The sequence below is a fragment of the Adelges cooleyi genome, unplaced genomic scaffold, assembly GCF_023614345.1.
Source record: "Adelges cooleyi isolate 19-005CV unplaced genomic scaffold, UGA_ACOO_1.1 ACOO_flye_CR_arks_rails_tigmint_CR_PRNA_381, whole genome shotgun sequence".
NCBI lineage: Eukaryota > Metazoa > Arthropoda > Insecta > Hemiptera > Adelgidae > Adelges > Adelges cooleyi.
The window spans coordinates 925,672-947,210 of NW_026096058.1; the positions used below are offsets into that span (position 1 = coordinate 925,672).

The window sequence follows — 21,539 nt, forward strand, 5'->3', positions numbered from 1 at the left end:
ATTATATTATAATTGTTATGATATTGTACGGATTCATCGATGACTAGCACGGAACAACACCCTTAAAAACTACGGCGCAATCAAACTGATGAACAACCTAACCCAGTAATTACTATAAATTATAGTTAATATACAGTTTACGGTCATCGAAACAACCAGAGCAGCAAGCATGACATTCTGGCTAACATGATGACAATAAACAAATGTAGATTGTAAACGGGCCAAACTATAACTTGAATATAATGAATTTCTTCTTCTTTTTTCCTAAAGGCTAAGCCTTGTCATAGCGAAAAAATAGACTTCCACTCTTCTCTCTTTAATGCTAGAGTCTTCATATGTGAATACCCGTTGCATCCAGCCATTCCAATCACCTCTCCTATTAATGTCTCCTCGGTCTTCCTCTTCCTTTGCGTCCATTGATTCTTCCTTCCATTATGTTGGTTATGAAGGGGTTAATGAATTTATTACAACTAAATATTATGCCAAACTTGTTTAGAAAATATGGTCTTTGCAAAGTTGTTACACTGTAAAATATACTTTCCTAATGACATTTTTAAGCAGTTGCCACTTGTCATATCATAATAGAATAAAACTTGAAAATGTTGATAAAAATAAATACTTTTTTATAAACAAATAAGTTTTTTTTTTTTTGACAGGTTATCAAACAATTCACAAATAATTTTAATATACAATTTTTATTTATTCTATAAAACATTTAGGTACCAGAAATCAAAAAAAAATGACGTAGAAAAAACGTTAAAAAAATTTATATGTAAAAATAAATTAAATATTTAAATATTTAATCCTTTTATTTCTTTATTACATTAATGTTTCTTTATTTTACTTTTTCAACCAACGTTTTAGAGGTTTAAGTCTGAAAATTAGACCGAAAGTAGATCTAGAATGGAACTAAAATATATACAATTTTTATCAAAAATCTGTAACAAATTTTTTTTTAATCAAGAAAATACGAATAAAAAAGGGAAATTACATTATAGTCGTAGTCAATTTTCAGGTTGTTATTTGTGAGTCAACCAACAGCCACCAGGTAATGAAAATGTGTTCATTATATTAGTATCGATATTGGTATTTTTATCTGTGAATATTGAACCTCCCTTACTTACTACTACTACTACTGTCTACTAATCACGTATAATACTTTCTTACTGTGCTGGTTTATACAGTATACTGTAATTGGTTTGGATTTAGCTATTAGACAGTTTCTTTGCATTTTAAAACGTAATAAGTTTTTGTTATGACACATATAATAATAGGTAACTTATTATAATTAGCGCACACTTATATTATTATTTTTTATAAACAAAGTAAAGATTGGTTAAAAGTCTACACTAATTAAGAATCGTACAGAGAAGACCGCAAACAATGTCTGTGGAATTAAAAATGGTTTGGACGATACGACCAAGTCCTTAAAGATACAAAAAACTAGCATTTTTACGAACAACACACAAATACGCCCATAATTGTAATTACGAAATTACATGTTATAGCCACGTTGTGTATTATAATGTAATGCGCAATTAATGTACATTTTTTATAACAAAATAGTGTTTATATTATTGTAAAGTATGACTTTTTTAAGAGTAAACTGTCATAGTTGATGAACTCATTAATATATTATGAATATTGTAATAGAATAACTAACATTATGCTTATACATAATTCAGACAATAATTAAAATATGTCAAATTTTCATTATATTGAAGGAAATTCTAATAACCGTAAAAATAATACAAGATAGCTTTGAAAGAAACGACAAATTTAATCAATTATTCGGCCTATTGGTAATTTTTTTACTTATTTTATTATAACAAATCAATAGTACATTGGAGTACTATGGTCAAGTTGAAATAAAAAATGCTTCACTTTAACCTTCAACTGTGTTTCACTGAAATTAATCTTTTCCAATCTATAAAATATGAATTAACGCGCTTAATTATAGGTTTTTTTTTGTTGTTCCACAATTTACGAAATTATAGGGTAATAAACCCGGAAACTTGTTTTAGCACAAATATATTATAATAAGTTTTTCTAATGGTAAATAGTGGCACGTTGTCAGCTTATATGCTGTAAATAGTTTCTTCAGAAAATGCATTATTTAGTATGCATCGTAAATTATAGTAGTGACCTAGTAAATTTGTTTTTATATTTTATGGAATGATTTAAATGTTTTTTAAGGAAAAACAATCGCTGTGCAACGTTTAAAGTGTAGATATGCATGATAAATAAACAGTGAAATTTAACGGTTTTTTAATAAATTAATATCGCTAACACTTTATAAGCTGACAGTGAAAACCAAAACTACGAATAAACGGTATCCTGCACAACAATTAGGTGTCGGTATCGCTTCGTGAAAACTAATACATGATGATATTATAATGGACAAAGCAAACAATAGCCTAGTTTTATGTACGACCATAACAAAACAATGAAATCACGAATTGTTCTTTCAACAAAAGCATAAAATATTAGATTTACTGTTGTACATGTGTACGTTATATGAAATATTAATCGTTTATTTATGAAAGAGTTTTAGTCCAAAAAATCGAAATTTTGGAAAATTATAAATAACTGTTTTTCACATACAATTTTACTTGGAAAAAATTACAAAAAATATTTTTAATTCTTATGCACAATACTTTTTTAAATTTGTAAATACCAATTTTTCAAATTTATTTTTTTACCATCAGTAAGAGTTTAAATTAACGAATTCGATCCTATTCATAAAAAAATGAGTTACTTAACTCTTTTCATAAATAAAACTACTAAATCATAAACGAGATTATGCGCAATAGAGTGATGTAAACCAAAACTACTTTACTAATATATTTTATTATGACTTAAACAAATGTTTATAAAAATATATAAATCATTAATAGGAACTTTTGACTCCTTTCGAAAGTAAACGTTCCGTCTATAGAACATATTAATTAAAAAAAGTAATTTTCCAAAAAATTGTGACTTACCACGTTTCATAAATAAACGATTCATATTATAAGTTTAATAAATACGTTATATATATATCGGTGAACATTAGGTAATCTAGTTTTGTTGTTGGTTTAATGTAACCACGGAATAAAGCCAATAAATACTTTTGTTAGATTCGTCACTAAGGGAAACCAGTGGAGATATATAATATAGATAGTAAGTTCCCGTTGTACAGTATATTTGTCTTATTCGTAAGTTGACTTCTCTTTTATTACACGCGGATCGTTAAATTTATTCATCCAAGAAATGTCCAGCTTTAAAGACAGTGTCACCATGGAATTAGAAGGCGAGGAAATTCTGGAGGAGGGAGAGTATATTGAAGAAGACGAAGTTGAATATGGATGTACTTTTGGAACTTGTTTTTCGACAAGGTACATATCGTTTCATCTTATCTTAAGACTTAAAAAAAAAATGTTAATTTTAAAAATCTTTTATGTGACTTAGCGCATAGAACTTTTTACAATATAAATTCACACGTTGATACAGTGCACAGAATTAAATTAAAGATAGTCAATTCAGTTTATCGTTTTCTTGATTTTGCGCATTTTTTCCAGTTTCGTTAAGCCGGTAAACATTACTGAACTCAAGTTTGTGTCTAAAGATGTATTTGTGATGACTATTGGTAAAACGTTTATGTTTTACGATTTGAAAACTCACAAACAAGAATTGGTGACGGTAGGCGTTAAGAACGGTTTACCTATAAATAGTATAGGATGCTTGGACTGCTGTTCCGAAGACGTTGATGTCGTGGCTGTGGCCGACAAGCCCCCTATGCGCAAAGTAATCGTGTTCAGGTATCCAGACATGAAAGTTTTGTCTACCCTCGAAGGTAAGTGGTCTAGATGTAAACACTGCATTACATTTTTTATACACTACTAGTTCCTATGATTGTATTATCGCATAGACGAAGACGTTCTCGTTGCCTACAAAGCTTTGTTGTTTCTGAAAACTACTTATATTATCGGATTGCTGGATTACCCGCTGTTCGATCTAGTCATATGGGCTTGGAGATCCAGAGAGAAACTCTTCTCCATCAATACCGGGTGCGTCCAGCCAAATCAGACTTTGGGGTAAGTTCATATCGCTCGGCTCAAGTCTATTTTACTAGCATTTTATCACTGAAAACCTGTGCGAGTACCTGGTGAGTTTTTTGATCAAAGAATCGTGTACATCAGTCTTCAAATTTAGTACGTATTTATTATCCAAACCAAATCATACTTTTGTTCTACATGATGTGTGTACCAGTGTAACTTTTAAATTTCTTGATAAACTTGTGGTTTCTTCGGGGATAGAGAAAATAACATTTTCATACTTCGTGCAGTCTCATTACGATGTCCTGCCATAACGTATACCTCAACCAAACTGAACGTGGACAAGTACGATGCAATCTTCAACTGTGGACGTTAATGATCAGCTCTAAAACTGTGTACGCTGATAAGGCGGTTGTTCGTTTACCGTCGGACGACACGGACGTGTTGACAAGCTGTTGGACAACTAGTGGATGGTTCTTGTTTTGCGACGGTTCCATGAACGTTTACCGCGTTCGACCGGACGGCGGAGGCGCTACAGACCCGGAAATTTGCGTCGAATATCACGGTGATAGCAACGAGAATTTTCAACCTCTGCTGAGTTCATTTTTCAAAGGGTTCGTCGTGTACAATCCAACCGGTCTTACTGTGAGTTTTTAAGAAAATATTTTCAGGATATATATATATTTATATATATGAAAACCCTCCTAAAAAAACTATACCATTTTTACAATTTTAGAGGTTCAGAGAAGTTCAAAACGGTAGTTTCGCCAAAATGTGGACGGTTACAACCAATAGCATATATGAAAGTATTTTAGCCAGAGAAAACGAAGTTCACTGCTGGTCGAACAGGGTATTACGTAATTCAAACGGATAACTCAATACAGTCATTTGTGATACATTTAGTTATTTCACTTTGATTAGGGCACTTTAATTGAGGTAACGCAAAAGACCCAAAAAGTGTTGAAAAATTGCGGATCAAAAATTCGGATGTTTACTTTCGTCAAACCAACCGACCAAACTTTTACTACCATTAACGAATTTGATGTAATGAGAATTTGGGATACATCTACAGGAAATTTAGTAAGTAATATACTTTTTCTTTTCTAAAGGATGCGCCTTGCCGCTGCGAAATTCTACTCGTTTATGCTTCTTCGCATTTACATAAAGCTAATGAGATAATCTTCCCTTTGCTTTCCTCGTCGAAGTTGATAGATCTACAAACTGCCATCAATGAATCTTTTGATTGTCATTATTTCCTCTAATGAAATGGCCAATAGTCAATATTCAGGGGGTATTGCTTTATTCTGCTATCTCCTTTTAATCGCATCTTACAATAAGCATGAGCTACTGTAAGCATATTCTACCCTAAGCCTCAAGAGATATTACACTATATGTATAAGTAGTACTACAGTTGTTGCTTACATTATGCTTAATAGATAGCTGAAATCGATTTGGACAGCCATTCAACGAGTATAAACGCCAATCCACTTTATCATTATGTCGCCGTCACGTTTAATAATGGTAAAATAGAATTAAGAAATGCCGATTCTACAGACGACAGTTTAAACCTTATTGCAAAAATGGTGTTATGCGATGAAGAGCTATCTGCTATTAAATTTTTCCCCAATGGTCAAAATTGCATAGCAGTAGTTTACTCTACAGGCTGGTTTTTTCATATTCAAGTAACGACTAAAATTTAATAAATACATTTAATTTAAATTAAAAATAACAATATCCGCTGTTAACACATAATTTATTATCTAATAAAACAGAATATATTGTGTTCTGTTAGGTAATTTTGGGTCAAAGCTGTACTGTAATTAAAGAATTTCACTTAAATAAACAAGTTATCGATATAGAAACAGTGACTAACGATAAAACACCATATATAGTGGTGTTATATAAGACAAAAGATGACGATAAAATCGCCGGGAACAACGTTGTAATATATAATTCTGAATTCAAAAGTGTCTTTCAATTGAAAAATAATGAAAATTACTTAACATCAGTTTCAAATTGGCCACCGCTAAAGACACCTAATTTACTGCGGATTGCCTTCACCGCATACCTTGGGAAGCACATACATTTGATGATTATAAACGTGATCAAGGTAAGCCGATAATAACCCAAGACAAACAGTTAATATAGTGTATTACTTGTGTGATATTTTACTTAAGTGGAAAATACTGGAGGAAGAAATTTTACCGTTGGATCACGACCTAAACGACGTCCACTTGTCCGTGTGGAAAAAGCACTGCGTCACTTATAGCTGGGATGGCACATACAATCTGTATGATTTTGATGACAACGGTCAATGGATCAAAATTGTCAGGGCATCATGTAGCGATTGGCAAACTGGCGGATTGAAAACCGTCGAAGTCGATGCCAGCGCTCGAAACATGCTGGTGCTAACTAAAAATGGGGACGTGTTGTGTATTAGTTTTATGTAATTATAATATCACATGACGCTAGAGTCCTTAAAGTGTTGATTTTAATTTATTTACATTGATTTTAGAGAAGGCTGTACACACGGCAGGGTACGCCATCTTGTAGACACACCGATTAACGTGGACAACAAAAAAACTGTTGGCATCGGTAACGAAGTAACCGATGATAGTAAGTTATTCTGTTTTGAAAGCCATACTATAATGTTATTTTACTCTCTAGTGACCTAACAGTAAACTTGGTTTTAATTTATTCGTTAAGATCCAAATCGAATGACATGGGATATGATAAATAAACAAAATCAATTGGAAACTAGTAAAATAGTGCACAAAAAGACGATAAATTTAATAAAACAAGAATTTGAAACCATTAAAATAGAAGTATAACAGCAAATGCGATTAATCGAGGCGCGTCAAATTTATATATTATTTGTGTTTTTTTTATAGCTGTCAAAGTTGTTAGAAAACAACATTAACGGGCCGGAGGATGAGAAATTAACCATAGAAGAATTCGATCTAAACGAAGAATACAGAAAAATGTTCCTAGAACAATCCGTAATAGAACGAGAAAAATACCAAATAAATGTACTCGACGATATTGTTCAGTTCAAAACCGAGAGAGATGCAATTTTAGAGCAATTCTGGGATTCGTTTGTCGTCAAACCTAGATCTATACAAGTGAGAATAGTTAACAGTTCCGACATGAATGGAAAAATAACTATTTTCTGTGAAACGCAGTGTTTGGAAAAAATTTACCGAGTAAAGAACTATTCGATTAGTGCCGAAGATCAGAAAATAGTCGAAAAGGCCAATTTCATAATAAACAAACGAGCTAATGAAAGCGGATATCATAGACAAAACTCGTCCAATTTTCGGTCTTTAAAGTATAAACACTATTTATTATTATTATGCTTGCTTGCTATGCACATTGTAAAATTGCGGTATTTTTCAGGAGCAAATATTCTGATAAATTAACCACTAATCTGGAGTTTGCGTTAGAAGAACAATCACTTTCCGAACATCATAGTATCAAAGTATCTAAAGACTCCAATGATATTGTGTTATTAGGATCTATTAGTCATCGGTTTGTCGACGTCTCTGAACCGCTGAACACTCAACACGGATACTACGATTTGGAGAAGGCTGAAGATGAAATTATTTTACTAGAGGCATTTATCTGATATCATAAATTAAAAATACAGATATAAAAACATCACACAGCTTTATAATAAGTTTGAGCTTTTACTACCCATTAACTTTATTTACTTACTGAGTCTCCCAATTATATATAATAATTGCCCAATCACTCTACAAATCACTTATATCAAGATGTAACGAATGATTATTGAGGATTACCTACTGTTAGGTTTTGTTACTCGATAAAAACAGCTGACTAATCTTATAATTAGTTATACCTGTTAGCAACACCTGAAATATCTTAAAATTGTTTTATTGTATTGTGTAGCACGTCATCAACAAGTTAAAACGCCAATTCAATAAACTATTCGATGACACTTTCGAAGCAAAACAACTTCAATTAGATTATCTGGAAAAAAGTAACGAACGGCTGTGGGTAATAAACGACGAACTCCGATTGGCTTGCAAATGTACTAAATGTGTTTTGTTGAATGTCTTTACTAAAAACGAATTAGATCTTCATTTCTCACGGATCGTTTGTTTTCTAATTTAGTCGAGCCTACCGGAGAGCCTCCCAAGGATTACAAATGGCGTCAACGTGAACGCACCGATCGGCTTGTAACTGTCGAGGACTACGAGGTTTCGGCATTGCCATACATTTCTCCAAGTCAACAGATGTTGATTGACGCCGAGTTGGCAGAAGAAGAACGTATCAGACGACTGTTGGCCGCCGACAATTTTAGGCAACTGGCCATAATGGAGATGATGGACGGAGTGTTAGAAAAACGTTGGGAAGATGAGTTGAAGAAAGACGTGCCGAAGCCAAAATGCATGGTATGCTGTCCCGTTGCTAATTTTTCAGCATGACACTAGGATATTTAAAAGTTTTCTTGCCATGTTCGTAGTTGACAAAGGAACCAGAGGAATACGTCGAAGAAGATATCCGTGCCGTGAACGAATACGAGAAGGCCGTGGTGGCGTGGGACGAAGAAAGAGCAAAGTACAGAAATTTACTGCAAGACGAACAGACCAAGTTGATCCAAAAAATGCAAGAGAGCATCGAAACGTTTGATAGTCGCGTGTTCGAACTGTTTAAGACTAAACTGAAATACGAGTCGGCTATAAAACAAGAGCAACTGAAAATAAGCAGACTCAGAAAGATGCTAAGCGAGGACATACATCACATTGAACAAATCGAACGATACAAGTTTGTACCAAAAAAAAAATGATAAAATTCATAATAATTATTGAGTTTTGTTTTTATTATTATTAGGAACGACCAGGAAAACGTTATCAAAATGATCGACGAAACGAGCAGAAGAATTATGAAAACCGATGCGATGCAAAGCTCGTTGCTGAACACTATTGAAACGTTGAAACATAAAGACAACGTCCTTAAAAAGCGTTTTAAATCAGAGTTTCCGTCGAAACTGATATACGAACAAGCGTTAGTTGCTTACAAGTATGCCATATAATTATCACTAAGAATTGCATGTTGTCATAAAGACGACACTAACAAGTATTTGATTTTTAGCCGACGACCAAAGATACTGCAAGCTAATACAACTTATTCGCCTTTGATCGGTTATCAATTTATAAACGCTATAATGACCCCGAACAACAGCAAACTTATAGACATGTTATCGTCGGAATTCGTTCAGTATTTGGACACGCTTAGAGCATATGACGACTACAAGTATGTGGAAGACTATAAGCTGAACATGGACAAAGACACGTGGCATAAAGTTTGCAACCTTAGACGGATGAAAATTGAATCGGAGTTTAAAATCAAAACGTTTCAATTGGACGCATCAGACAAAGCTAATTTACTTGTGTGTTTAGAGCGAGATAAAGAAGATAAGACATATACGATCGATAAACTTAAAGCAACTATATTAGATCTAGAAGACGATAGAAACCTTTATGAACAAAATCCGCAAGTGAGATTATTTTTTAATCCGGTCCACGAGACAAGTAACGCGTTTTAGTTATTGCGCTGGTTTCTTCTCTGGTGGGCCGGAGTATTGTAGTTAACATAAACTTATTTGGACATTTATATGAAAATTATACAGTTTGCTCCACTGAATTTGTTTAATTATTTGATTGATACACTGACAGGCAACAGTGATTTAAGTCTTGTTGTAATTTGTAAAATATAAAACCTACACATAATTGAATAATTCCATTTTTGTTGTTAGATTCAATTCGTAACGAAAAATAGTTTTATTGAAGTTGAATTGACTGGACACTTAAATGATTTCGATAATACGGCATTAGTAGACTTTGATGAAATAGAAACAATAAATAACGCTGTCAAAGTAAATAAAAAAACTATTCAATTATTAAATAGAATATTGTAATTACAACATAATCTGTACCTAATGTTTTAGGAACTGGGCAAACGAAAGGTACACATGTTGACTAACTTACTCAAATACAAACGTAAATGCACTAAGCTGGAATGGGACCACGTTATATTAAAAAACGTCAAGATAAAATTGTGCGAACACCGGCTTCATATAATTAAGGCTTTGAAAACTACCGGCAATATATTGCACTACCTCAAGTTTAAAGCAAAGGGAGTAGACATTGCTGAACACGCTCAACAAAAAGTTGAAAAGCAAATAGCTGGAATGAAAATGGTAACGGAATTTATTTGTCGTGTTATGATCTTTCTGAAATTATATTTTATTTAGACTTACAAAAAGCAAATCGACGGAATCATTAGTAATGTTCAAAAAATAAATGCTAAAATAAAAGTCGTTAAAAAGGATAACGCTGTTATAGAAGAAAGAATAAGTCAAATGAACGCGCTATTATTAGAATTAAAAAAGAAAATTAGTCACAATTTTAATGATAAACTGAAGTCCGCCAACGACGCAAGGTTAAATTCAAGCTTATAGCAATATTATAAAACTTTTTTTTAAATATTTTTTATGACGTTTGAATTTTAGGATGAAAAGTATAGTTAAACGGACGAAAATGATGTCTAAAATACAAGAATTACACAAAGAAATTGTAGTATTGCACACAGAATTGGAATTATTACTTTTGAAAACTTTCCCCACTTTATTCAATCTTAAATTTTAATGTATCCAAAGCTATGACTTATGAATATTGATTAATAATAAAATGTATGATAAATATTATTACGCATACTTAATCATACAAACCTAGCATCATGGATTATAAATCGGTTGTATTGTTATTTATCTTTTTCTTTATCAATATTATTATTTAAAATAACTTTTTATACAAAAACATACTCAATTTAGTCTACTAATAAATGTTTTTTCGGAGTCTTGAAAGTATATAGGGGTTATATATTATACTATTAAACATAAAAAAATGTCTTTTTTTTACAGAAACGATTATTGTACTTAAATTACTTAAAAACTTAGGAGGGCGTCGCACCGCCTATTTTTAAGAAGTAAAGTAAAGGCAATTTTTCACAAAATCTTAATTTAAAGGTTAAACTGTGATGTGTAACTATTAGTTCAATAACTAAGACTCTATTTTGGTAGTTAATTTATTTTTCGGACTATCACAGCATCCTTGAAAGCGATTTAAAAATGTTTTTTCATCTCTAAATGTTTAAGCAGACTGAAAATAACTCGCTTAATTTTGGTTTTAGAGTAAAAACACACATTATAAAATTAAAAGAAAACAATATTTTGGAGGGCAAGACGGTGCGCTTTTTTCATTATTCTAAGTATAACGCTCAATACAAAGTTTAGAAATATCGACTATTTTAACATTTTTAAACGACTGTAACTTTTCAAAAAAATAATTTTTTTTTAAAAAACGCACCATCTTGCCCTCCGGAATATTGTTTTCTTTTAATTTTATAATGGATGCTTTTACTCTAAAACCAAAATTAAGCGAGTTATTTTCAGTCTGCTTAAACATGTTTTTACCACTGAAAATCGCCGGTGCGACGCCCTCTTAAATAACGTGCTTGTTATAATAAATATCGCAATAATTTTACGTCAATTCTAAGAGCAAGAAAAATTTTCTATCAATCAAAATTTTCTAATACAATTACTAACCCAAATTTCACTTGTATGTTAAAAAAAAATTAACAGGAACTACAAATAACTTAAATAATGTGACTTTCGTGTATTCAATATCGAAAATAATGGTCAAATAATTAACTCTCAGGAAGTCCCTTTAAACATACAAAATAGTTTTAACTAATTTTTCTTAGGTATTATGGAAGAAGTATTCGCATAACGATGACAAGGTTTCAAATTTTTATTTTAATCAACTTTTCTTAAAAATATAGAAAGAACATTTTCTTAAAATAACAAGCAATTTCAAAAATAAAACCTCGGCTGGTTTTGATAAACTATCAGTTAAACTATTAAAGCATATAGCACCATATAGGCTATATTATAAACTATCAACTCATTTACCTTGCCACAAGCTGAGCTAAATTAAAATAATAATACATTGTAAATTTTAGTTTTTATGTTTAGTTTTAAATTCAAACATTTTAATGTTAAATGTATTTTTGTTTTTTCTAAATAATACAAAACGTATGGATTTTGTACAATACAGAATTTTTAAATATAATTTAAATGTTAGTTGGATGTCTATAAATACTGATTAAAATTATTCGTGTTCATTCGAACATTGATTTATCATTTTTTTTTAACCGGTATTTTCTACGTGTATTAAACGCGACAGTTTAATATCTAATAACGAAGTTTTATTTGTAAAACGTCCTGCAAATAGTTTTTAGAAGTTAGATACAATTTTAATAATTCAAAATAAATTGTACGTTAATTAGACATAATTATAATATAGAAGACACTTTTTATTTTAAAGAATTGCTAGTGTAATAAATACAACAAAAACAGTGTTTATGTATTATGTACCCGTTATGGTAACAATATATTTTCTTTGTCATACTTATAAATAATTTTTAAAATATTAATCATTTCTTTAAATGAAAACTTAGTTTCAATAAAAATGATTTGTAATTAATATTTTATTTTTATGTTTTAAAAATGCCCAATGTTTGAAATCCCACCACATAAAAAAATCAAAATAGTCAATATTAATAAATGTCTTATTTAGTTCAAGCTACATCAACAGCAGCTCAAAAAAAAAAATATATATAATAAAATAAACATTAAATAATGAGTGAAAATAAATGTTCAGACAATTTTTTTGATTTTTTGATTAATTGGAACAATAATTACAATTTAGACAAAACGTTCGTTGGCATAACTGTTTGGCGAAAAAAAAATGTGATTGGAACAAAATATGTCCATTGGAACAAGCCATAATCTTGGAAAATAATGTTTTTGAAACAAATGTCTCATGGAATAAAAAGTTTGTGGAACAAAAAGTAGTGATCCTTTTTTCAAATTGCACAGGTACGATACCAATGACCATTTTATCCATTGTACACTTTTTCCCAACGACCAGTTTCTTATCAGGTATTTTTATTATCACATTTTGATGATATTACTCATCACTCATCAGTTACTTTCAGCTAGCTTCAGTTTGCTGTTCGCTTCAGTTCACACTTCACGTGAGATTTCACTTTTCAGTGAATTATTAACTGATATTACAGTAAAATTAAAATATCAAATTTTTTTTGAATATTTATATTTATATCTCAGTGACAATTAGTTGCGAACACTTTTGAGTACCAATAGTTGACCATATATTTTCATCCAGGTAAACATCACTAACAGACTTTCCACCTGTATTGTTGGACAAATTGTAATCTAATTAACAACCAACAATTATGATTCAAGTAATCATATTTGTTAAATATTATGTAAGATTAAAAAAATTAACCATAACGTATAACATTAAAAATTACTTTGATTGATTACATTGACAAAATGTTCTTCTCCTTTTACCAATAATAATGCATACTTACAATTCTAGGAGGAATTATAACAATATAATTATTTATTGCTATTTTAACAGTGTGTATAAATATCAAAAATATATATACCTAATATACATATGAATTGTGAGCTGTAAAGTATTTATGAAATGCTTATCTATAAATTTCTTAATAGTTCATTTAAGGTTAAATCATTATAGGTGATAATAAGTTATTATGTTATTAATGTTGTTATATAATTATTGTATACTCTATTACCTATATTAATTTCATAATACTTTATTAAAGTAAGATTTTTATTGCTAATATAGTAATAATAATTATGAATACTTTTATTATATTACTGACGTTAGAAACACGTCACAGATGGACAGATGTTTAGCAAAACATCCATCATTCAAAACAATATAGAATTATAGGCAAAAGTTTTAGCTTTAATAAAAGATCAGTCAATCGAAATATGCCCTATGGCATACAAATAAAGCTTCTCCCTCCATTTGATTTTATAAGAGCCCTTGAGAGCAGCTCTTGGAGTTTAGAATTTAGTCATTTAGTCTCAGCATCTTCACATCATTTTAACATTTTATAATATTGTGTGAAATTTTAAGTTATTATTATTATTTATTAAATATCTACCCTTACTCCAACATTGTCACGCTTTATAGTTAATAAACATAAGTAATCTCAAAAAAAAAAAAAATAGCATGAATATTTTGAATTAATTAGTTAATATTAAACATCAGTCATAATGTTAAAATGCTATTTTAATTTAGTAAAAATATTGATGATGAAATAACAAAAATATATTTTTATTCAAACTTAATAAGTTCCATCTTATTAAGACGTTAACCCTGTCTACAACGGACACTTTTGATGGTCTCGTGAGTATCCCTTATAGGCAGGTTTCACGGAACTAGATTTTTTTAAAGTAAATGTATGATTCTGCTAATAATTATACATATTTTTAATTATTATATACAGTTAAAGTTTATGGTTCATAATAGTCATGTTATGACTTCTATCATTGTAATGTAAATGATAAATAACACATTCTTGGCGTTAAAAATGGTTTTGTGTAACAAAAAAAAATACTTTTGTTTGAGATTTCTGAATAATTGAATATCATTATTGAAGTATATAATAGAAAATACTATGTTTATTTTCAAAATATAAATATAAATGCATGCATTTATGTACGTCACAACTTAAAATAAATTATTTTTTATTTAACTTTATCATTTGTGTTTCAACTTTCATTTAGTAATGTATGTTCTTAGTAGTTTTTTCCATTCGAGTTTAAATCATTCAGTTTAGCATCTAATTATTATTTTATTTTTATTTTACAGGTTCAAAAAAATGAAACCACTAGTAAAATTGTTTGGACTTTTACCTCTACGGCGGTATTTAGCTACTGTTGCCAAACCATTAAATCCTGTACAAGAAGCCGCACTTGAAGAACGCTGTATTCTAGTTGATGAAAATGATCACGAGTGTGGTAGTGCCAGCAAAAGAGATTGTCATCGACTAGTTAACGGTCATATTCCTTTGCATCGAGCATTCAGTGTTTTCCTTTTCAACACTCGGGAAGAACTTTTGCTGCAGCAACGCTCATCGACAAAAATTACATTCCCTGATCATTTCACTAACTCATGTTGCAGCCATCCTTTGTATGAAATTGAAAATGAGCGCGATACATTAAATGGTGCCAAAGCTGCAGCCTGTCGACGACTGTCATTTGAATTAGGTATTCCCAAAAACCAATGTAAACCTGATGACTTACAATACATTACGAGAATAAGGTAAATTTGCATATTATAATGAATGTAATTTGCTCAGGAATTTTATTTTAATAATTTTTATTTGCTATATTTCTACGTAGATACATGTCGGAAGGCGATGGAACTTGGGGCGAACACGAAATTGACTATATATTTCTTATGCAAAAAGATGTGACATTAGACCCTAACCCAGATGAGGTAAAAACAACCCTATACGTGCCCAAAACCAAAATTTTTAATTTTTTGAACAATTTAAAGTATCCCATTACGCCTTGGTTTAATTTAATTGTACAAAATGAACTGACCAATTGGTGGGAAAACCTAAAATCTCTTGAAAAAGTTATGGACCATAAAAATATTATTAATTATAAGTAATATCATTGGTTATCAATATTTATAATCAATGGTAATATACTCACCTAAAACATAAGAGCTACATAATCAAGACAATTTTAACTATGTTCTTTATATAAAATAATGACATTGTTTTAATTTTTTTATATATTTACAATTATATTATTAATTATATTTAATTTGTTATAAATATTTAAATAAATGTTATCTACATTCTTACAATTCTCACACATTCTTTTTTTACTCACAAAGCCCGCCACGTTTGTGTTTTTACTAAAAACGTTTGTTTTTACTTACCCTCGAATCAATAGCAACCTATTCAAAAAAGAATTCCATAAAATTTTCAGATCTCTTGCTTAACTTTAGTCTTAAAAAGTACTTCTTTGTAAATCTATTTTTGCATATAGTTAACATGGGAAATTAAATTTTTCTCGTTAGTACAGTAAGTAGTAGTTCACTGTAACCATATAACACATATCGCCTTAATAATCTCTAGTCAATTTTTTTCTACTAAGGAAAAACTACAAAAAAAATTGGAGAAATTTAGACTTTTACGGATGAAATTTCCAAGTCGCTATGTGTGAATAAATCCACATTCATCGTTTATCTGAATAATATTTTAATCATACATTAGTTGATTACAATAAATGGTACAGACAATGTATATCTTTTATAGGATTTATTGTTTAAATTCATAAAATATAAACAATTCTTAGTATTCTTAGTAACGTAGACAGAAATTAGTGGTTCCCAGATCCAGTATATAGTTATAGAATTCCTTTTAAAAGGTAAAAAGTTATTCCATTTTACAATTAAAATTTAAAAATGTATTTAGTTATTTTAATATGTTAATAAAACAGAATATGTTTCAAAAAACAACTTGTTTTCGGTAAACAACAAATTAAATCTAAACCAACTAAACTACAATATCCAAGATTCGTGTCACATTCTGAAAATGAAGATGCTAACTAATTTGTTATATTTAAATGTAAATTGTACAATTTTCATCTTCATTTGTTTATCATAACTGTGTTTGAACCTTTAGATTTTTCTAATAACAATTTATTCCAAAAAACACATTTTGTTATCCATCAAACATATTATAATATGTCCATAACATATACCTTTTCTCAATAAAAATAATATTCACTGAATAAGTAAAATTGTATTTTATAGATTAGATAATCTATTCAAACTATTAATTTTTACTTCCGAGTTAACTTTATAAGTTATAATAAATTTACAAATATGAACATTTAATTTATTTTGATTATTTACTATCTATACTCCATAGAAAGTATTGTTATTGTGTAATTTCATGCCTAATCACCTAGAGAGTGGATTTTCTAAAATCAACATTGCATGCAGAGTTCGTTGTAAGCTGGTCTTATACACAAATAATTTTAAAGTCCCTCCTATCCATTTACATGGACATTTAAATATTTTTATTTGTCTGTTAGTTAAACATTGGCCTCGAGTTAGTATTTTTTGTACTATTAGTTATATTATAAAAATAATTATTATTCATATTTTGTATATTACTGGATAACTTATACTATAATATCCTAGTTTAATACATTTATCGTCATTGTGTTTATACGTTCAGATTCCCTTATTATCTTATATCACATAATGCACGATCAAAAGCACTTGTTTTTTTAATTATCTTTATTTATCAAAGATGTTAATGTAAAATATGGCTGCTCATATTATGTTAAAATTTATGTTGTATAACACCGACATGTATTATTCATTTGTTTACATTGCAATTTGCAACAGTCATTGCGAAAATTATGGTATTTTATGTACGGTAACGTATAGATGGGTTTTGTTCAACACAAATATTAATTTACCAAAAATTTTAATTTCAACTTAATTGTAAGTAAACGATTAAAGACGGGGGGTTATGGGATCTAAAACACTTCTCTTACGTACTTAAATTGTGTAAAATAAAACTGTATTTTTATGAATACGTATTTTTTAGTATAATATATTCGGATATGTATTGTTTTGACAATGTAAACATTGTAACTATGTGGCTATTGCTTATCATGTATATTTAAAGTGATTTTTTTTTCTAGCCCTCTATTTTTCATTTCTACCTCTGTCTGCATGTAATTATAAGTGGTGAAACAACATTATTTAATAAAGATATTTTAACCAAAAATACAAGTTGAATACATAAGATATTAATGATTATTAGACATTTATGGGTGTTTGCCATAATAATTGTAACATCAATATTTTTAGTTTTTTCTACTCTCCGTCCCACCTATTCCCCGACCCATATGTACTGATTTTTTTATATTACGGGTGTGAAAAACACATTTTGGTTTTTTCGTATAAGCTTATCGCTTAGTTTAAAATATATGTATATTTCAAAGTAATATATTCAGTTGTTTTTTGTACGTTATTATTTTATTAAAAATAGTATACATCTAGGCCACAGCTGTTCAAAAAGTTTCTTAACTGAACTTGTTATTGTCGAAAACAAGTGTATTTTTTTAAGTATTTGTTTGCCGTCTTGTCTAGGTACCTATTCAAATGTTTGAATGTTATATGATGACGTGGTCATCATATAACAGCCTATTGCCTAAAGCAACTAAATTTGCATAAAATAAAAATAGTAAAACTAAAGAAATAGTATTTATAAAATACAACCCTTCTCTTAATGTAAACACAATTTTGGTTATTACAGAACAGAAATTTTAACTAGAATAATAATACCTTTATAATACATCGAAGGTAAATGTAGAATATATCTTTTTAACCACTGAACCGGTTTCTCCATGTTGCAATCCTATAGATCAGAAATCGTCCGTGAAAGGTTCTATATTGGATGACAAATTTAAGAAGTTTACTTCTCACGCTAACCAAACACATATCATAAACCCTTTCCCTTAGAAGGAGTGGCAACTTTTTTTTTATTATGCTTTTTAGGTGAAGTTTTAGGGCTTGAGGTTTGAAAATTAAACCTAAGGTAGATCTATAGTCAAACATTTTTTTTATTAAAGAACAACCCTCCCCCCCACCCCCAAACAAAAAGAAAACTACACTCGACCGTAGTCTATTTCTACGTTTTTTTGTGTGAGTGGCTCAACAAATCAACAGGTATCCAACAAATATTTTCATTAAGTTGATTTACGATAAATGTGTATCAACAGCAACACATTTTTATACACAGACGACCAACCATAATCGTATCTACCCTAATACTAACAATACAATTTTATGCATATTTTCGACAATGATTTATGATTATGTTAATAATTTATGATTATGTTATATCTTCAGGTATGAATCGAAATGTTATACAATCTGTATTTTTTTTTTTTTTTATAACTAGGGATATAATCTAACCTTCCTTTGGAACAAGATTTCCACAAAACAGTCATATGCTTAGACGCGAATAAACGTCTAAGTACAATTCTATTTGGTATATTGTTAACCTTCATCATAAATATTGTAAAAGTTCCATTCCCGTAGCGGTTGATGGGAATTCTCAAACGAGCTCAGAAGCGAAAAGATGTTTGCTCGCGTGTATGTATACAGCGTAGAGTTCAATAAATTAAAAGTAAAGCTTCCCAGAAACGGACAATGCCTTTTCAATAAGCGAAATATCCTTTTCAAATATTCGACGCACACAATGCCATCGACGGGTTCCTCAAAACTATCCTAAGGCTATTACCAGAACGCTCGAGGAATCAATCATTGAGATTTAAGAACAATTAAAACTACCCTCTCCGTATTACTGTTGTCTCGTTTTGCCGGGTTAATGGACGTTTTAATCAAATGAGAAGTACTCCGACTTGGAAATTATTAAAAATATTTCTCTGGCTTGGGTCAAGAAACCAAGTTGGTTTATTTTCTATTCCAATAGTGTGTCCGATAAAGCGTCCAGAAGCTGTGGAAGCCAAAAAATATATAATACTTATAATATGTGCAAGGTTATAAAAATATGTAAGTTTCTCAATGGTTGTTTGGGTTTTTATTTTTTTTTTTTAACCAAATAAGACAAGTATTTTTTAACTTTATGCAGCCCATACTTCATTCGGCCAAACATATTTAACAAACAATAAACACATACACAATAACAATACATAAACCACTTAAATATGTACATACTCACTTCGCCTACAAAATAAGACAAACATATCTCTACATATAATGTAAGCAATTGTACTGTTGCTCTCGTATAGTATTCAACTTCTTTGTAGTTTAATAATAATAACTGCTTGTAAAAATGAATTTGAAAAGCATAATTTGTATTATAGCCACCATATTATTCATAATGATGTCGAGTGTAACAGCTCCAGAAGGTATAAAAAACATTTTTAGTATATAATTTTTTTAATTTTTTTTTTTGTACTTTACAAATATACTAGCAGTTTTATATATGTTTTCAATAAAGCTTAAAATGTGTATAAAATGCTACAAATGCCTTAAATTTTCGAAAATAAGAATACGTTTGCCAAGTTCATAAACTTGTATTGTATAATTTTGTATATCCAGTTATAATATTATATTAAGAATATTACATGTGCCTATAATAAAATTAAACGATTTTAGATTAAATTAAAATATATAGTTTATACGCAAGGATAAAAAAAAATGTATTTAATACATTTTTTTTTTTTAATTTTTCAGGTGCACCGAGGCCAGTTCGTAAGTTAATGGATAATATCTGTTAATGTGCTTTACAAATTTACTAGCAGTTTTAAACTTATTTTCAATAAAGCTTGAAGTATAAATAAAATGCTACAAATGCCTTAAATTGTGGAAAATAAGAATACGTTTGCCATGTTCATAAACATATTGTATAATTTTGCATATCTAGTTATAATATTATTTTAAGAATATTACATGTGGCTATAAGAAAATTAAATGGTTTTGTATCAAAATAAATATAAATAATTTAGACGTGATGCACTAGAATAAAATAAAACATTTAAATAATTCTTTTTTGATTTTTCAGTACACGAAGTAACACTAGGACCTAAAGTAGGACAACCACAAAATCCACCACCACCACCACCACCACCAGCAGCACCACCACCATAAAAGTATAATTCAATATGTAATTTTATCATTTGGTTTTTCAAATGACTGAATTAATGCTGAATGTTTATCATAATTATGTTTCGACCTTCAGATTTTTCTAATAACAATTTATTCCAAATAACATATATTTTGTTACCTATCATATAAATTATATTATGTCTTATACACCTCTCTACTAATAAAAAGAATAATCACCGAATAAATAAATTTGTGTTTTATTGTCTAATCTTTTCCAACAATTTGTTTTTACTTCTGCTTCCTCCTCTTATTTGTAATTCTTTATAATAAAATGTCTATGGAAATGCGGTAAACAGTGTCAATTGTTTAACTTTATAAGTTATAACAAATATAAATATACAATATATAATTAATTTTGATTATTTACTATTTATATTCTTTATGCTCTTGATTTAACCTTGATGCTTTGCCTGATTAGGTTAAGTTAACCACATGTGTAATAAACAAAACGTTTTTTTATACCTTCTGGACCTGGTTCTTTACCCGCATACGTTGACATCATTATGCAAAGTATGGAGGCTACAAAAAAAATTATACTTTTCAAATTCATTTTTTCAAGTAGGTATTATTATTAAACTACAAAGAATTTGAATACTATACTAGATCAACAGTACAATTGCTTACATTATATGTAGAGATATGTTTGTCTTATTTTGTAGGCGAAGGGAGTATGTACATATTTAAGTGGTTTATGTATTGTTATTGTGTATATGTTTATTGTTAAGTTCTACTCTAAATGTACCTTCAGTCTATTTAGTCAGACTTAGGCTTTAGCCCAACTAATTAAACTATTATTAATGAAAAGTTATAGCTCACCGTAATTTTAAGTTTAAAAGTTTTC

The 21,539-nt window shown here is 29.5% G+C and overlaps 2 protein-coding genes and 1 long non-coding RNA gene across 4 annotated transcripts; all 3 read left to right on the forward strand.

Moving 5' to 3' along the window:
* The first annotated feature begins 3,128 nt into the window (after positions 1–3,128).
* LOC126841438 (cilia- and flagella-associated protein 43) lies at positions 3,129–10,708 on the forward strand. Its single transcript, XM_050577926.1, has 23 exons — positions 3,129–3,377; positions 3,561–3,835; positions 3,911–4,076; positions 4,328–4,682; positions 4,774–4,887; positions 4,959–5,117; positions 5,474–5,719; positions 5,830–6,147; positions 6,215–6,483; positions 6,553–6,653; positions 6,744–6,862; positions 6,929–7,159; positions 7,220–7,365; positions 7,434–7,650; positions 7,947–8,088; positions 8,172–8,452; positions 8,524–8,825; positions 8,892–9,080; positions 9,153–9,558; positions 9,817–9,936; positions 10,009–10,260; positions 10,315–10,502; positions 10,573–10,708. Exons 1-23 carry the CDS (start codon positions 3,253–3,255, stop codon positions 10,706–10,708), a joined length of 4,857 nt encoding a protein of 1,618 aa, XP_050433883.1. The 5' UTR covers positions 3,129–3,252.
* Positions 10,709–13,106: 2,398 nt separating this feature from the next.
* On the forward strand, positions 13,107–15,743 carry LOC126841359 (isopentenyl-diphosphate Delta-isomerase 1). Its single transcript, XM_050577793.1, has 3 exons — positions 13,107–13,309; positions 14,834–15,286; positions 15,367–15,743. The coding sequence occupies exons 2-3, from the start codon at positions 14,844–14,846 to the stop codon at positions 15,638–15,640; spliced, it is 717 nt and encodes a 238-aa protein (XP_050433750.1). The 5' UTR covers positions 13,107–13,309; positions 14,834–14,843; the 3' UTR covers positions 15,641–15,743.
* Positions 15,744–19,634: 3,891 nt separating this feature from the next.
* On the forward strand, positions 19,635–20,870 carry LOC126841360 (uncharacterized). Of its 2 annotated transcripts, XR_007686165.1 has the most exons (4): positions 19,635–19,938; positions 20,267–20,284; positions 20,595–20,682; positions 20,772–20,849. It is a non-coding gene; the product is annotated as an uncharacterized LOC126841360 (long non-coding RNA). The 2 variants fall into 2 exon arrangements; XR_007686164.1 differs by having other exon boundaries at positions 20,595–20,870.
* Positions 20,871–21,539: the final 669 nt, after the last annotated feature.